General features: G+C 40.1%; 1 protein-coding gene across 3 annotated transcripts in view; it reads left to right on the top strand.

Annotated features, from left to right (window-relative positions):
• Positions 1 to 1,607: 1,607 nt before the first annotated feature.
• The window catches only part of srfb (serum response factor b), a 40,223-nt gene continuing 24,670 nt past the window's right edge, over positions 1,608 to 17,160 (top strand). For all 3 annotated transcript variants that reach the window (XM_041251952.1, XM_041251951.1, XM_041251953.1), the window contains exons 1-2: positions 1,608 to 2,520; positions 15,433 to 15,699. In XM_041251952.1, coding sequence (XP_041107886.1) covers positions 1,864 to 2,520; positions 15,433 to 15,699 — 924 coding nt within the window. In that variant the 5' untranslated portion in view covers positions 1,608 to 1,863. The remainder of the gene's footprint in view (positions 2,521 to 15,432; positions 15,700 to 17,160) is intronic.

The raw sequence follows: 17,160 nt of genomic DNA, 5'->3' as shown, positions 1-17,160 counted from the left end.
AAGCAATGACAATAATACAGTCCTTAAGAACCGCACATTCAAAATTCATCATAACACGTTTATTTGAGTATTGTACGTACTTGTGTTAGATGTTTACAATCAAGTATTCTACATCATATCCAAAGTAGTAGTACGTGCAGAATAAATAATTAAAGGACACATAATAAATAAATAAATACGGCTTTATATATGTTTTGTTATGGTTTTGCATTTAAATGATTTAAAACAAACAAATGAAAAGGCATTCGGAGGTACTCCAGGAGAACAGTGATTATTACAAAAATAAAATACGCACCCCAACACGAACATTGGTCCGACCCACGGTCTGCACGATTATCAGAGACATGTATGCAACAGAAGCCGCTGGTAGATTACAAAAACTATGAATTAAACTTAGGCTAGATAGCTGTTATCGTAGTATGTTTTTATTCGCTATTAATTCAATTATATTCATTGAAAAAGGCAAGAGAGAACCAGATCGTTTTTATTTTTTGGTTTAATATATAGCAGGCTGGCTATGTTCCTATTGAAGTGGGCTACAATATTTTTTTTTTCTTTAAAAAGTTGTCGTTGTTCTTTGTTGAAATTAATGTTCAGCTTTCATATTTTGTTGTGTACTACTCATGTAATCAAACCAAGTTGAAAAAGAAGTTGCTTGTATCGTTCATGACGTTTTTCAAATCAAGTAAGCTTATGTGTGTATAAAAAACGACAATAGAGTTGCAGCCAGTGTCATCTTACTTAAAGGCACTCGAACTGAAATCGTGAAGTAATTGAAAGTTGGCTACAAACGTGGCAGCGGACTGTCTCTCTTTAGCGCGCACGCAAGAACTCAGACTTCATACAACTGTGTTGAGAATTTAGAAAGGGTTTTATGAGATTTTTAACTAGAGGTACCGGGAATATGACTCTGCACGCCCAGCAGAGGTTCTGGGCTGTGCCCCAAAAAACCCCGCCTCAAATGCACTGAAATGACCTCACGAAAACTTCTTATCTTTAACTATGTTTAAAGATGTAATTCAGTTATGGTAAGTTATTTTACTCTTATTTTTAAATTATTGGGCACAGAATGTCTTTTGGTAAGTCTCGTCAGTGACTAGTACGAGTAACCAAGCTGCACAGCACATACTGCGAGCGCTAACTTTTTCAGTAACTATGTCTTTAACCACGACCAGCAGCCTCTTCCACTGAATGACGTTTGATGAGCGCAACCACCTTGGTATTTATTCTAATGAACAGCATTCCCGTCCAATCAGAGCCCATGTCGAGCACTCTCTGACCAGTCACTGTGCGGTGCGGTGGACTCACCAAATAAGGAGATCCAACACCATAAAAGGAAACATCGTATATCTTTATATGGAGGAAAGTAGTTTCGGATCTTGCGTGTCCATCCGCGCACAGGTAGTTAAAAGAAGCAAAATGTGAGTTTGGACCGATATTAAACCACAGTAATGTAGATACATTTTCTAAAAAAAAAGATTTATGATGGCCGCGTTGAACTTTACTCGAAAATTCTGGGCGTTTGCAATGTTTCAAGGTGGGACTACATTGGGGAGCGGAAGGATTTGGGGCGTGATTCGCGTTTTCCTTTTAGAGATAATGCTCCGGCGTTTGGAGCTAGAGGAGGTAGCGCTTGGGAAAGCGAGTCTTTGAGCAGGGGTGAAGGGTCTAATGATGCAGCATCACTTCTGAAACTTACTCACACCACTTATAAGGGGCACTGAATATTTTTTTTTTTCCACTCTCCGTGTCGTGTCTGTTTATTTACCTCCTTGCTGGTTGGCGTGTGGGCTTTGCTGTAGTTAAGCACACACCAGTAGCGTTGTGGTTTTGAAGACAGATAGTACAGCTGTGTAACACAGAATGCTACCTAGCCAGACTGGGTCGGCACCAGCAGCGAACAGGTCAGGATCGGGCAAGGGTAACGCGGGTCGCGGGTTAAGGGTGATTGGGAGCGGGGTTGCTACTAGCTTGGCAAAAGCAGGGTTAGTCGGAGTTAGTACTACTAGCATCAGCGGCGGGGTTGTGCGATCAGGCAACGGGGCAGTGATGTTGGGGGGTAACGGGGCAGCAGGGGGCTCTCGCGGAGGGCAACGGCCCGGGAACGGGGCAGGACTGGCGGGATTGCAAGGAGCAGGAGCGGGGGTGCTCGGGAGCATGGGGTCAGTAATTGGGGGGCAAGGGGTAAGTAGGTTTGACCCCGACCGGGAAACCTCAGCTATGGTGTTCAGCGGCTCGGAGGCTGATTCGGACTCTGTTGATGACGATGACCTGGCAGTGTTGGGTCAGGGGTCCATCAGCAGAGGGGTAAAGCGGGAGAGAGCTGAGATGGAAACTGGAGTAATTGGGCAAGGAGCCGGGACGCCAACGGGAGGCTACGGCGGGGTGTCAGGTGGGGTGGCTGGGGCAAAACCTGGCAAAAAGACGCGAGGGAGAGTCAAGATTAAAATGGAGTTTATCGACAACAAACTGAGGCGATACACGACTTTCAGCAAAAGGAAGACTGGCATCATGAAAAAGGTAAGAGTTCACACTACCTGAAGCGCCGAGAGAGAAGTTGAAAGTTGATGCAGTGGCCCCTTCCTGGGCCTTAGACTGAGCTAAGTTTTGAAAATGCAGTAACTTACACAGCAACAGGGGAAGCTAGTAATGCACTTTCTTAAAATGCATGTTTAAAGTAAATCCCGTGTATATAGTTTAGTTACATTAGTGGACTTTAAGTTTTTGGGAACTGTTGAAATATAACTACACATACAGAAAAGCAAAAATAAATAAAGTACGTTTCCAAATTTTAGCTACGTTTCTTCAGTGATATTATAATTTAACTAAACTGCGTAGTGTTTACCATTTTTCAGTCTCATATAAAACCATTGTGACATAGGCTACATGTTGTTTATTTATTTTGTTCAGCTATTAGTACCTAATGTTATATATAATTTATTGAGTCATGTTCACAGCCCCTTTTCAACGTGAAGTTGAACTTTTCCATATGATCGATGTATATTTTTTCGCTAAAGTTTCTGAATGATCTCTCCTGTAATGCTAGTCTGCCTGCATGTTCTCCCCCCAAGCGTTCATAAGCTGGACAGAGACAGAAGGACTGACCCTTCAGTTAGAACTCCAGTAGCCGTCCTGCTTGCACACCTATCCAGCTAAATGTGTCTTCATTTGAAAAGGACACTATGTCCTGCACACAAAGCGTTGGTGATCACATGCGCCCCTCCATAGGGGACTGTGCTTGCAGTAATGTTTAGTATATGCTTTTCAGGGCTTCTGATTATATATATATATATATAGTATATATATATATATCAGATTATATAATATTATATATAGTATATATCTATATATATTAATAATTTTTTTATTTTATTATGTCTCAATCCTAAAATTGTTGGTGATGCAAAACTTTTGGCCATAGCTGTATATAAGTCAGTTTTTATCTGTAAACCGTAACCCAGTACAATATGAACCTGTGCGATTTTTAAAAGGCACGGTTTAGTAGCATCAGTACCGTACTGCCACTACTGTTGTGTAGACAATGAATGAAGTCAAGCTGGTAAGCATTTTAGTTTAAACTCTGCACTGATGGAGAGTTTCAAAACAATTGCCTCTGACTGACTGACTTGAGATTCTTTGTAGTTTGTACCTGTATGTGTTATGATCTCCTGAGATTATCCTTCGCTACCAGACGCATTCTGTCTGAGCCTGCTGTTTCCCAGTTACAGTAAGTTCACAAAGCTTTCAGTAGAAAGTGAGTGCTGGAGCTTCATTAGCACACCAAGTTTATTTGGAGAACTCCGGACATGATGCAGCTCTTATGCTAAAGTGTTCTTGCCATGAACTTCGGTTTAATGTTGACTGCTTCTAAACATAACTGCCTTACTGTTTCTGCTTCAGATGTTTTACAACACATCCTGCAAGTGCTGGATTGCCTGTTGAGGCTGATGGAACTGTAATCTACCTTTTCCCAGCTGCAAATGCAGCTAAAATCCCTCCTACTGCTTGGTTCTGGACTGTGTGCCTCATTGAAAACGTAATATTTGTCGAATCACATCTCCTCCTAAAGCATTTTGGCCCCAAGGCTAGAAGACTTCCTACCTGCCATTCTTTGAGGAACTGATTGTTCTCACCAAAGAATGGACTCTTATGAACCTTGCTTTGTCCCTAAGGACCAGTCTTTCACTTTACTTTTTCACTTTAAAATCATTACAGTATCCCTTAGTAGACTGCTTAAAAACAAAAAAAAATAGCTTTTTCTTTAAAGTCTCTAATAATTATCCTGGCTTTAGGAAAGACATTTTCTCACCTCTTATTTGCACTTTTTTCCAAGTTGACATTTTCAGTTTAATTGACCAGGGATGGAAGTAAGACTGCCATTGCATTACAGTATGATCCATGCCTGGTTTTTCTATGGGTCTAGTAAGACACACCTGAACTTACTGATACACTGTGGCTAATGAAGCTCGTAGTAAAACCTGGAATGGGTGAAACTGCTGTGCAGTCTTATTTCCATCTCCTGTTGCCCCTTTTTCAGTTTGGATTGAGTGAAGTTTATTTGTTTCGTAGAACTGTGGCTTCACTCCTGGTGCAGCAGGTATAAGGACACTTGTGCAGCACAGAGAGTTTCAAGTTTAATTTACCGCAGTCAAAGCAAAAATAGAAGTCTAAACAAATAATATACAGAAGAACAAATAGGGATTTTTCTTTAGCCCAGCAGCCCTTGTAATTCCCCTTTTCAAAGGACAATAGTGTGGGATAGTTAAGCTGAATGGTGACTCTGCTGTTCGTGGTTTTTGAAAGAATTTTATGGGTCTAAATAAAACTTTTACCCAAATGTGATTGAAGATGATATTGAAGGATTTGGGTTGTTTTAAATTGCTTTGTATAATGATTTGAAGTTGAGTTTGGCAAAAGGAATGATTAGCACAGGATCGGTCTGTTGCAATACTACCTTGATGTATAATTTGCTTGTTGCCAGTTACCTTGTAAACATGACTTACAAACCTTGTCTGTTCCAAAGTTTCTTAAATTATTATTTTTAAATGAACAGCCAGTGCCAATCACCCATACATGTTTAGTTGGTACTTTGAAAGCCTCCATTTGTCTTATGTTTACAGAGAAGTATGGCTTGTGAAATGAGATACAGGTTCTGTGTTTGTCACTGGATGTTCATAGTGAATGCATCAGAGCAGAACAGCCCTAAGGAGTCAGTTTCATATCATCTGTTATACTGTAGAAATAGTCAGGTAAACATTAAGCACACGTTCTGCTGTCTGGAGAGAAAGCAGCCAGTGTTTTGCAGACCTGGGTGGTTTATTTGACTTTATTATTTTAATACGAATGATCAGTTCTCATTAGTCATGCACAGTCTTGATCTGTAAATGTTGGTGCCTGTTTTCTGCACAAGTTAGCTACCCAAAGACAGCCCCTGAACAAGCTTGGCACTATTGTTATTTGTTGGTTTGTTAATACTGTGGTGCTCAGTTTTAATAATGAAGAATGAAACTGGCATTAACAATACCGGAGATGGAAATAAGACTCCTGGTGCACCGCTGTTTCACCCATTTTACTACGGTAACACGCTCAGGGGTGTCTTACTAAACGCCTAGTAAAACCAGGAATGGATCAAACTGCTGTGCAATGGGAGCCTTCTTTCCATTCCTGAATATAGTGTCTGTCTGAGTTGTTTTATTAAATTACAGGCGAGTGCTCTGATCATGACTAATTGCACACTGGAGTAAAAGGCCTGGCCTGCAGTACTTCAGGATTTGTGTGTGTGTGTGTGTGTGTGTGTGTATATATATATTATTTATTTTTTTTATTTTATTTATTTTTTTATATATAGGTCACTAACAAATTGGAATATAAAAAGATATTAAGATAACTTTTTTCTTTTTTCCCCATAAGCTACTGTAATCGGCCGATTTCAGTGGTACAGTATGCCGTTGATAAAGTCAGGAAGGCAAGTATTGTGGTTGAACTGGAGCAAAGGGTTAAGTGCCTGCAGATCCTGGGTTACAATCCCAGCTTGGCTCTGGGTAAGCGTTCAGGTTTTCACAACTCATGCCACTTCATTCTTCCCATCTGTGAAACTGTCTACAAGCATAACCCACGCTGAAAATGTGTACAGTACAGGGATGGAAGTAAGTCTCCCATTGCATAATGGTTTGATCCTTCCTGGTTTTACTATGAGACACACCTGAGCTTGTTAGCTGTACACTGAGGCTAATCAAGCTTGTATTAAAACCTGGAATGGGTGAAACTGCTATGCAATAGGAATCTTATTTCCGCCCCTGCTGTATTACAGGGTTCATACGCTAGTCTGGAAAAAGTATGGAAAAATGCCAGACTGATTTCCAGGTCTTGAAAATGCTTGAAAAACCATGTCTCCGTTATGAAAGTCTTGAAAAAGTCTGGAATATTACTAGCATCACAGGAGAATGAAAATAATTTTGCAGTTATTTTTTATTAGTAATAATTGATCTCGAAAGGAGGTCAGCAGCTCAAACAGCAACAGTCACAGTGCTTGCAACCAAATCCCATTGCCACATGTAACACCTGTGACAACTCGAGCAATCCTATCCAGTCAGCGCACTGGTATATGTCACATGACTCTTTCTCCTCCAGTGAAATGAAGGGTAAAATGGACACTACGATGGCCAAAGTATATACATTTATATTGAAGGCTGTGATTTTTTTAAACTAAGTTAGACTGGAATTACAAGCTACAGGACTGCTCACCAAGATTCACATTTTGTTATGTTGTTGTTACCTTTATTAAATTGTTAACGTTATTTCCCCAACCCAGGTCAAAAAAAAAATCAAATACGATAGTTACTATCACTGACAAAAAAAAAAAGCTTTCTGTGGCCCCTATGGTGTGTATAAATGTAGCATGTTAGCGTTGCTTTTTAAATTTCTTTAATGTGATTAATAAAGTGTACCGGTAATTTTATGGTGCTTGTCCAAACGATGTAGTATTTACATCCTTGCGATAGGCCTTCATTATACAATTTAAATACTGATTTAAAAAAAATTAAATAAACAAACTGCTGCTGATGTTGGTTCGTAACCACCATAACCATAAGGGAGGGGGGGGGGGGTTGTACTGTATTCAGGAATAAGATATAGCCAGAGTACTGGATGCAGCATGCCACAAATAAGGACTGTACCTGTAATTCTACTTTTATTCACACAGTTATTATTGTTAGAGGTAGTAACAAATGTTGTAATAATAAAGAATCAAAGAATAAGAACAGTACTAATGTTATTAATAGTTTAGCGAATGCCTTTATCCAAGGTGGCTTCCTTAACTTACTCCAGCAGCTTCTATTGTTCGCTTTGGTTTGTTCTTTTACTGTAGCGAACAAAAGGCTTTGGACTCAAACCGGGTTGTTATAGCGAGGGTGTACTGTATTTACTATTTGACTTGTGTGTTTTTAATATATGACACTTGCACATTTTAATATATAATGAGTGCACATTTGTTATTTCATTTTTTACCTCCCATAGTGTTTAGCATTTAACAGAGGGTATAAAGAAGTCATCCCTTACAAAATAGTAATATACTGCAAGTATACTTATGCCGAAATTGATTAGTTTTAGTATACTGTGTCGTGCACGGGAAGGGCAGCAACAAGGCTGGTAGGTGACGTAATCACACACAGTGACATAAGCCTGATATATGGTCCTCGCAAATGAGCCAGCTCCTTTGTACAGCAGTATCGGCACTATTCTTCACGCTGCCCTCCCCTTGTGTGTGGATTGCTTCGCCCTGTGTGTTGCGCCTGCTTGCATTAACCGAGATCGCTACAAATCTATTGGTACCATTACACTGTCCTATTTTGGCACAAGTATACTTGCAGTATACAATGTTTTGTAAATAATGCACTGTCAGATTCTGACAAATACTTTTAGAAAACCAGGAGCAACTTCTGCTCTGGATCAAAAAGCTATAATGCTGTTCGGCTGCCCGGCTATGTGGATAAGTCTGGGAAAAACAAATAGAAGTCTGGAAAAGGTATGGAATTTTGATGTTGTCAAAGTGTATGAACCCTGTGTTAGTTGCTTAACCCTTTGGGGTCCATTTATTCAGCGCCTGTCAGATGCGTCAGGTCCAATATATTTTCACATGCACTGTTTATTTTACATGCGCTGTTTAAAAGTAATTTTATTCATAGTAAAACCGGTTTAAAAGGCATTGCATATCAACAGGACACTCAGTACTGCATCTCCAGCCATGCCCCACTCCTTGTTCGTTGTATTTATCACCTATCTCTTCATAGCAGTGCATACTGATAAATCATCTCCTGATCACTCGTTTTATCATCAAACTCCTCAATAATGTCATCCAAGTCATTATTTTTATTACAATAACATCTCGGAAAGCTCTCCAAATGTCTGATATTCTTTGAGCTCTGGATGTGGAAGCAGCTATCTCCTTTGTTTGTGTTTGTGTTGTCTCTGTGGTGCATGGGGCTATCGGATACGCCTCTTTCTTTTTTTTTTCCCAGCTCCTATGGGTCTCACTCTGCCATTGAAAGGTTTTCTCGGCTTTTTCCTGAGAAAAAACGACTAGAGACTTGTGCTTTACGTCTTTTTGATGTCGGACAGGGTCCAACATCGGACTGGAAAAGGAAAATTGTAATGTCGGACCTGGTCCGACATAGGACCGCAAAGGGTTAAAGCTGCGTTGCAGTTTAACAGTGCTTGACAACAATGCAATACATGTAGTTCTAAAATACCAGCTTGGCAGGCCCCCTTACTCACTGTACCACTGCCATACATTAATTCATTATTAAAGTAGGCAGAGGCACATATTTTAAGCAGCTGTCTGGGTTAAGATATATGTACACATGTATGGCCCTCTACCTGGTACTGGAATCTAGCCAAAGCAGGGGTTTATTAATGACTGGAATTAAGGAGCATGTCTAAATGAAGGTATTTTCAATCTAATAATTACTACATACTCCTAGTCCGTAAATCTGTCGCTCATTGTTTTCTGCCATGTTCTTATACTGTGTACTGTAGTTTAATACAGTTTTTTGTTTTATTGAGTCATTTCAGCAACAAAACATAGCATAGGTAATTATTGAAAAGAATAGCGAGGTATGGTAAATCATAAACATGGCAAACCAGGATAAACTGGTAAATGCATAGTATAACCATGGGGAAAAATGTAAAAATAGTGTGGTATACCTTTCATAGGGTTGGCTCAGCTGTACTTAAAACGCACATCAAAGCGAGATTTACATGACTACTGTTTTAACATTACTGTACTTTACGGCCTTCATTGCTAAAAGGGTGGGTAATTGACCCCTCTGAAATGTTGAAAAATACATTTGAATGTATATTAATAAATTAATAACTCCTTCCCTAAATTATGGCACAATTGTTAGGCAGTATATATCAAAGCATTCGCTTTGGACACTCTGCTGCTCTGGTCTTGCTCTCTTCACAGTGGCACTGCTGCTAAGGTTTACAGAGCGGTTTGTGTAACCTACAGTACACCCTGTCGGGATTAGGCACAGCTGAATTATTTTAGAGCTGTAACAGGGAATCCACTATTTTAGGGTGGTTCATACAATTCTTTAAAAATATCCAACTGTGGCTTATCCGGACAGGGTATAGGTTGATCAAATTGACACTTTCCTTTTAGGAGCCATTTACTGTAACCTGCTTGACGGTTTCTCTACTGCTGTCTGTGTCTGCCCCATTACAGCTGTGGGACTGAGTGGCTAAGTCTAATGGTCACAATGACAGCATTTTTTAACTGCAAGTGCGTTGTGCCTGAAGAAGTTCTTGGCCAGTGTGGATTTTATACCTGAAACTCATTTTCACACCCTTCATCCTTAAAAATTAAACTTTAGTGACTTTTTTTTTTTTTTTTCAATATCTTTGTTGTAAAACATTTGTATACTGTAACTAGACTATTGTATAGGTTTTTTTTTGTGTGTGAGTGAAGCGTTCGAGAGGTTGTGCTGGGTGGGGCTCTGTTGTGAGCATGTTTATTTGGAGTGAGTGAAAGCAGAGCTTCCGGTTTTGTTGTAAACAAAGGTTAAAGGGGGGACCCAGGGAGGGGAGGACAGTAACTCTGCTGTGCCTCTGCTAGAGCGTCACGTTTCCAGCAAACCTCTTCCTTTTCTGTCTCTTGGGAGCTGTGGTCAGTCGGATTGAGCACAGCTTCTATGGGAAGGCTCTGAGCTGTCTGTCGAATCTAATCTTACATTTTTGTTTGTGTGTGTGTGTGTGTATCTGTGTAAGTTTCATTTTGCCATGGTAAAGTTGGGACTTTATGTAAGGCAAATACAGGCTAAGAATAACTTAACACCCACCATGCTAGCATGGCAGATCATCTCAATACCAATTCATGCTGTTGGGAGAGCCTCTGGGATCACATTCTTCCAGCTCACACCACTGAGCTATTGGAACTGCTCTGTGGTTGGCTGGTTTGGTTAACCACAGGGTTGCTGGTTTAAGCTCACCCCATATACACACAGATGCACACACACCTTGATTTTAAAGTGATCTTCTGGGCCTGTTGCTGGAATTTGTGTTCCTTGTCACTTGGGTGTGTGTGCTCATGTTGTATCAGCTGCTCACTCACTTCTCTGGCCTGCTTGTTTGACTGCAACAAGAAGACCATTGTTGATTGGAATGTGTCTTTAGGTGGGTCTGAGTAAGACTGATGGTCACCCAGGTCAAACGTCCCGAACATTGTATGAAAAACAAGAATCGCTGACTGTAATTGCAAGAGGAACGCTACTACTGATGGAGAAATTAAAGCGCAGTTAAAAAGAGGCAAACGCATTTAAACTGAAACATCCCAAATATGTTCATTCTAACTTGGCTGTGTTGGGTGATGAGGTTTTAACTTATAAATTTCCACTAAAAGGCTTCATGGGTTTTGTGTGGCCCCTTCTGTGGCCCCTTTTTTAAAATTTTTTTTTATCACATTCCTTGTGCTTTAATAAATCGGCTGTATGAACGTTGTGGTTCGCGTATTGCACGTGGCTAATTTAGGTTTTTCACAAAGATGATGCATTTAAAGGGTACGTAAGGACCTTTTTATTTTATTGTGTTACATGTTCCCATGTTTTGCTACAACTGTTTACATGGACCTGCATTGACCTCTCGGGGCGACATTTCCCATCATCCTCCTGCTCGCATGTAATTTGAGATGGATTTACCAGTGAGCAGGAGGATGATGGGAAATGTAGTTCTGAGAGGTCCATGCATGTATATGTGAAGCCATCTTGAGGCAGGGAATGAAGTTTAAAAAAGTGGTCAATGTTAAAACATTAAATAAAAATTAAAAATTAAAACACACACACCTTACTTAAACAGTTGTAGCAACACATGGGAACACGCAACACTAAAATAAAAAGGTCCTTCTGTACCCTTTTAAGATGATTAGAATACCTTGGAGCTGTGGCTTGACGTCATTGCCACATGACCTGCAAGGTAATTACCCTCCTAATTGAAAACGTATCTGCAGTTCCTGGGGCACAGTTCTGCTGGAAAGCCAGTATTTGTCATGTGTCATTCTGCCAAATACTGAGGCGGGTTCAGAAGCTAAATGAATCTGAGAAAGGTACCTTTCCTTTTACAGTATCAGGTATGGAAATAAGACTCCCAATTGCTTGATCTCAATACACTGTGGCTCATCAAGCACGTAGTAAAACCTGGAATAGGTGAAACGGCTATGCATTAGAAGTCTTATTGCTATCCCTGCAGTATGTAGTACACAGTACCTCAGTGTTTTGTATCCTTTTATAAGCAGACCCACAGGTTGTGCTGGCTTTTCTGTTCATGCGTTCCTGAAACGCACATGCCCCAAATTGTGCATCTCATCCATCCGATACTAAAGGATGACTTCTTGACACAAAGGTTAATAACCTCCATGGTTTATCTTGGTTTAAACAATCTCTGTCTGTGTACAGATACACATATGAACACAGACACACTTTTTCTTTATGCTAGTATCCTAACAGTAGACCGTTCCCATGACAACGAGACGGGATTCTAAGCACTGTTTGTTGCCTTCATCTAGTGTGTTTTAATATTTTCCTGCATTCCACTAACAGCAACAGCATTGCTGTGTCTTAAGGAAAGATTCTTGAACATCTGTACGTCTGCCTATATATGCTTTTTCACACACACTACAGTACGTCTTGCTGTCTCGATAAAAAAGCCACAGGTACTTGCTTAATCTCCCATTCAAATGATAAGAACGTGTTTTTCGTTTGCATTTCTCTGCATTACTACTGCTGCTTCGGTCAGTGTAGTTCTCCTACAGTCAGAAGTAGATGGCTGATCTTCACGAGAATCCCCAGAAGCTGACTGCTTCGCCATATTGTCGTGGACACTGGTTTGGCGCCAGAAACGACTAAAGGTAAATATCCTTCCTGCTAATTGCTGCTTAAGCCAAGTATGAGGCTTATTGCTGCCACCTACAGGACTGGAGGGTACTGTAATCATTTTTGCTGCAGTGTAATAAATTACCACAAATATGGATGTCTGCGTCCCGTGAACGCACGACAAAATAATTTTCCGTCCAATGGATTTATTGGATTGGATTTATTGGATTGCATTTAACGCGACCTCTGGAGACCCACCCTTATAAATATTTACCATAGTGAAAGCACAGGTAAACATTGTTCAGAATAGCAACGTATGTTACAGTAAAGCATACTAATGAACATGGCAAACCAGGGTAAAAGTATCGTTGTAAACTTTTATATAGGGCTAATTCTAATTTCTGGGACTTCTTAACATAACTTATTGATGTGGTCAAACTGGGTGAATCTTGACATTGACATACTGCACACCTAGGTAAAATGCATGAACAACAATGCATTTCATATGTTTACATTATGCACCCAGGATTTTTTTTATTAAAAAAAAAAAAACGCATTTACTAGTGTAATAAACAACATGTGTGGTATGCAGGGCTGGAACTAAACGATAGATACGACTAACGAGCAACCTCTCACTAGGCCAGCTAATCTGTTATGCAAATGGAATCCCTGACGTGTATTCTGTAAGATTGAAAAGCCTAGTCTCCACGGTGCAAGTAGGGCTGAGGAGATTCATTGTATGTCGCTTTGTAGTGTATTTCATGACCAAAAGCACTACAAAGATACTTGAACCATTTGGTGAACTGCCTCACGACTGAATAAATAAACAATAGCTTTTTAGTGAGTAGATTTTGTTGCCTGTCAAGATGACCCACACACATTCTAGTACAGGGTTAATGCATATACAGTGCGTGTGGATTTCAGGACAGTCCGCAGTACAGTATCTGCTACGGTCATGTTTTGACACCAAATCAGTGGGATTTAGGTCAAGCATGTGTATAGGAGCTGCTGGGCACTGGTGAACAGTGACCGGGATTTCCATGGTTATACCCTCAGGCTGCAGGGATGACAGAAGAGAACTCCTGTGTGCAGCAATACAAATGATAGTCTTTGTGTTTTCAGCTTGTGTGTGTGTCTCTCTCTTTCTCTCATTTTTCTGTAGACTGTGAAGCGTATGTTTTAATAACTTTTATTATGATGTAGCACTGCAGTTTTTATTAAGCTCGTTGCCCCTTTTTTATGACCATAAATGGACTTATAAAAAAAGGACATTTGTGTTTTGGCCTCAAGTTCTGTTCTGTTAAATCATGTCCACTGTAGAACAGTTTGGTCTGTTTTCATTTTAAGAGATTTATTAGCCAGCTGGTTCAGAGGTGACTGTAAAAGCTCAGATGTGTAAAAAATAAATACAAAATAAAACCAGTAACCTGGAATGGCTGTGTAATTGGAGTCATATTTCCATCACCGATACATAACAAATTGGCGCTTTCAGTGTTTAATTTGTCAGCAAGACATCAGAGTTTTGATTCAACTAAGTCCTAATTTTGTATTTCAGCTTGACGTTGAAGATAGCCCAGAACATCTAAAATGTCAGTACTATAGCAGCAGCAGAGTGTGTGGTAATCCTGTCCACCCCACCCCCTCTGCTTGGTTCTGATCCATAATAAAATGTCGGTACTATAGCAGCAGCAGAGTGTGTGGTAATCCTGTCCACCCCCAAACTGCTGTACTTGGTTCTATATTGCATACAGGGCATTGAGACTTATTAATCAATGCCCAGATGGAGCACTTAACTGGTCCTATTCCAGGGGGTTCAGGCATTATTTAGCCCCTGTAATGCACAGATTCGCAACTTTGCTCGTTTTAACTGTGTGCTCCATCGACCAAAAACTTTTGTGTTAGCTCAGTAAAGCTTGATCGTATAAAATATTATGCAGTCACGTAAAGGCCTCGTCACACGGGCGACTTTTGTCAATGGCAACAAGGGGGCGACAGATGTTGCCAGCTTTTCTCCTAGAGTGACCACCCTGGTGAGACCACTTAGGATGATGTTCTATTTTTCAGGCAACACAAGGGCAACATTTTCAATACCAGCCAATCAAATTAGTGTCACATGATGATAAGGCTCAACCATAACACTACACAGACGGCGTATACGATACATTCTGATTCCTGCATTTCATCCAGTTTTATATGTAGTCTATAGCTCAGCAGTACAGTGTCTATATGGATAAGTCAAAGTTACGACTGCGTAGACGTGTAGTCTATTTTTAAAAATGTTTTATTTTAAATTGGTTTGCTGTGTATGCAGTATGCATGCCATTCGTACATTAAACCCCCAATCATAACATCTTTCATGAAGAGTAAACCAAGTGAAATGTGTTCTGAGACAGGGAGTGCAGAACGTGTTACTTAACGACAATTTTTTTGACATGTATTCTGATACAAAAATCAGGTGTTCAATTTCGCTAGAAATGACAAAAATGCCTTCACTTGTTTACCGCCTCACCAGAAGTTGTGGGACAGTTTAATCTGGGTTAAAAAAAGCTTTGTGCTGTTTTAGAGCAAGTCAGAATCTCATGGGACACAAAGGCAAGCACGTCATTCCAAAATGCCTTGCTTAAACAGAGCCCAACTTGCTGCTATACTGTCTCTGCCTGCGTTCTGAGCAATATAATGCCGTTCATTACTTGTAGAAGACAAATGAATATCCGAACTCATGTTTTAAATTGAGTGAATATCCAAACAGGAAAATCCTGTGTTCGTCCCAGCACTACTTTTATTTATGTGCATATGTCTGTTCAGAAATGCCTTTTGTTTGACATGCACATGCATGTAAACATGTAAAGGTACTATAGACAGTATAGAGAGATTTGTGAATGAAACTCATGAGTTATTGCTTGTCCCTTCCTGGCACACAGTTGTTTCCGGATTGCGCTTGCTTTTGATTTTTATTCAAATCATGTGTCTGATTTACACCCTCTCCCATAAAGAGTAAAAATAACCCTAACAGTCCTACAACTCTCTTACCCTGTAGAGACTGATGGATTGATGTCTTTGTCCCTCACAGGCGTACGAGCTGTCAACGCTGACGGGCACACAGGTGTTGCTGCTGGTGGCAAGTGAGACGGGCCACGTATACACATTCGCGACTCGCAAGCTTCAGCCCATGATCACCAGCGAGACAGGCAAGGCACTGATCCAGACCTGCCTTAACTCCCCCGACTCGCCTCCCCGCTCCGACCCCAGCACAGACCAGAGAATGAGCGCCACTGGCTTCGAGGAGACAGACCTCACCTACCAGGTGTCCGAGTCAGAGAGCATTGGAGAGACCAAGGTAGGCCAGCACAACCTGCTCGTTCCGGGTGGCTCTTCGTGTCACAGAAATTCACCTAGCATTTCATCCAGTCTCGACGTTTGCTGAGCGAGAAATTCCTTGGCTTTGGATTGTGATAATTAAGGCTGGAGCGATGCCTAATTTTCACTATCGATTTTATATTGTTTTCTAAAAAAGCAAATGCATTGATTTATCGACGTTATGAAAGGGTAAGAAATAAACGCTGTAATACTTGTGGAGCTCTGGATTACTGTGTAACATTGCTAGTGACGTTTTAAACAGTATTATGCATATTAAATTGAATACATCTGTTTATGTATATCGTAATTACAAAATGTTGTTATTTTTTTTACATTTTTTATTAGTTTGTACCGTACCCGAAAAAAAGTTGTTTTAAATCCACAACAAGGTCAGAGTAACAAATAATCAATAATCAATTAAAAAAGTTATCACTGTCCACAGCACTTTAGTAACAATAATGTTGTCCATGGCTTATATTTGAATTTTGTGTTAAGGAACATTTTTGTTTTAATTTAAGCGATGACTGGCAGTTGCTTATAACACTATGTAACACAATTTTTGTTCCTGGGTAGTAAGTGTTATTTCCTAATTGCTTATGCCTCCAAAAGTATAGAAAATGGCTATTATTCCCCACAAACTTTGCTTTTGTGACCAGGACGGTGATATTTCAAAATATCACTATTTCCAATGGGAAAACGGGCAAATGTGTGTCTTTTTGTTCACATAGTCAGAAAAAAACAACATATGAATCCAAATTAACATGTATTTATACTAAAGTAATACAAAAATGACTACAAAAGATTTAGAAGCGAGTAGTTTTTCGAGATTTACGATTATACTGTAAATACAGTACAATGAATGCAGATTCATTGTGTTACCGGAGTATAGCAAACATTACTTTCTTTACTCTCTTGCCGTCTGTCTAGAAAATAATTGCCAAACATCGGAAGGCATTGTGTTTGTACCTCGGTCGATTTTAAGTATTTGTAATTGATTACTTTGAAGACTCGTGCACCGATCCAACCCCATCAGCAAACACTCCCAGGGGGCGGGGCAGAGGGGAGATCGCATGCAGATTCAGTGAGTCAGACCTGAGGGGAGCAGAGAAGCTCTGCTCTTAATGCAAAATATTGTCGATTCCAAATTAATACAAAATAAAAACGTTCCTTTGTTAAACCCTTTACACAAAAACGACGTACAGGCTTGACTATCGATAGTTGTCAAACGGTAGAATGCATCGATTCATCGATGAATCACCTCAGTCTTGGTGACAACAAAATGCTCCACCACCTACAGTTGTAAACCTGCCAAGTTGGGAGAAACAATTAGTCATTTCCTGAAGTATGAGTTCAAATCCATTTTCAATAATGGCCTGTTCTAAGAGGCTCATCCACGAGGAGATAACGGATTGCTTACTTGCTTGGTTCTTGCAGAGCTTAT

Source organism: Polyodon spathula, chromosome 6 (genome assembly GCF_017654505.1).
Source record: "Polyodon spathula isolate WHYD16114869_AA chromosome 6, ASM1765450v1, whole genome shotgun sequence".
Taxonomy (NCBI): Eukaryota; Metazoa; Chordata; class Actinopteri; order Acipenseriformes; family Polyodontidae; genus Polyodon; species Polyodon spathula.
Note: the sequence above shows the minus strand (reverse complement) of the source record. Positions and strands in the feature narration are given on the sequence as shown.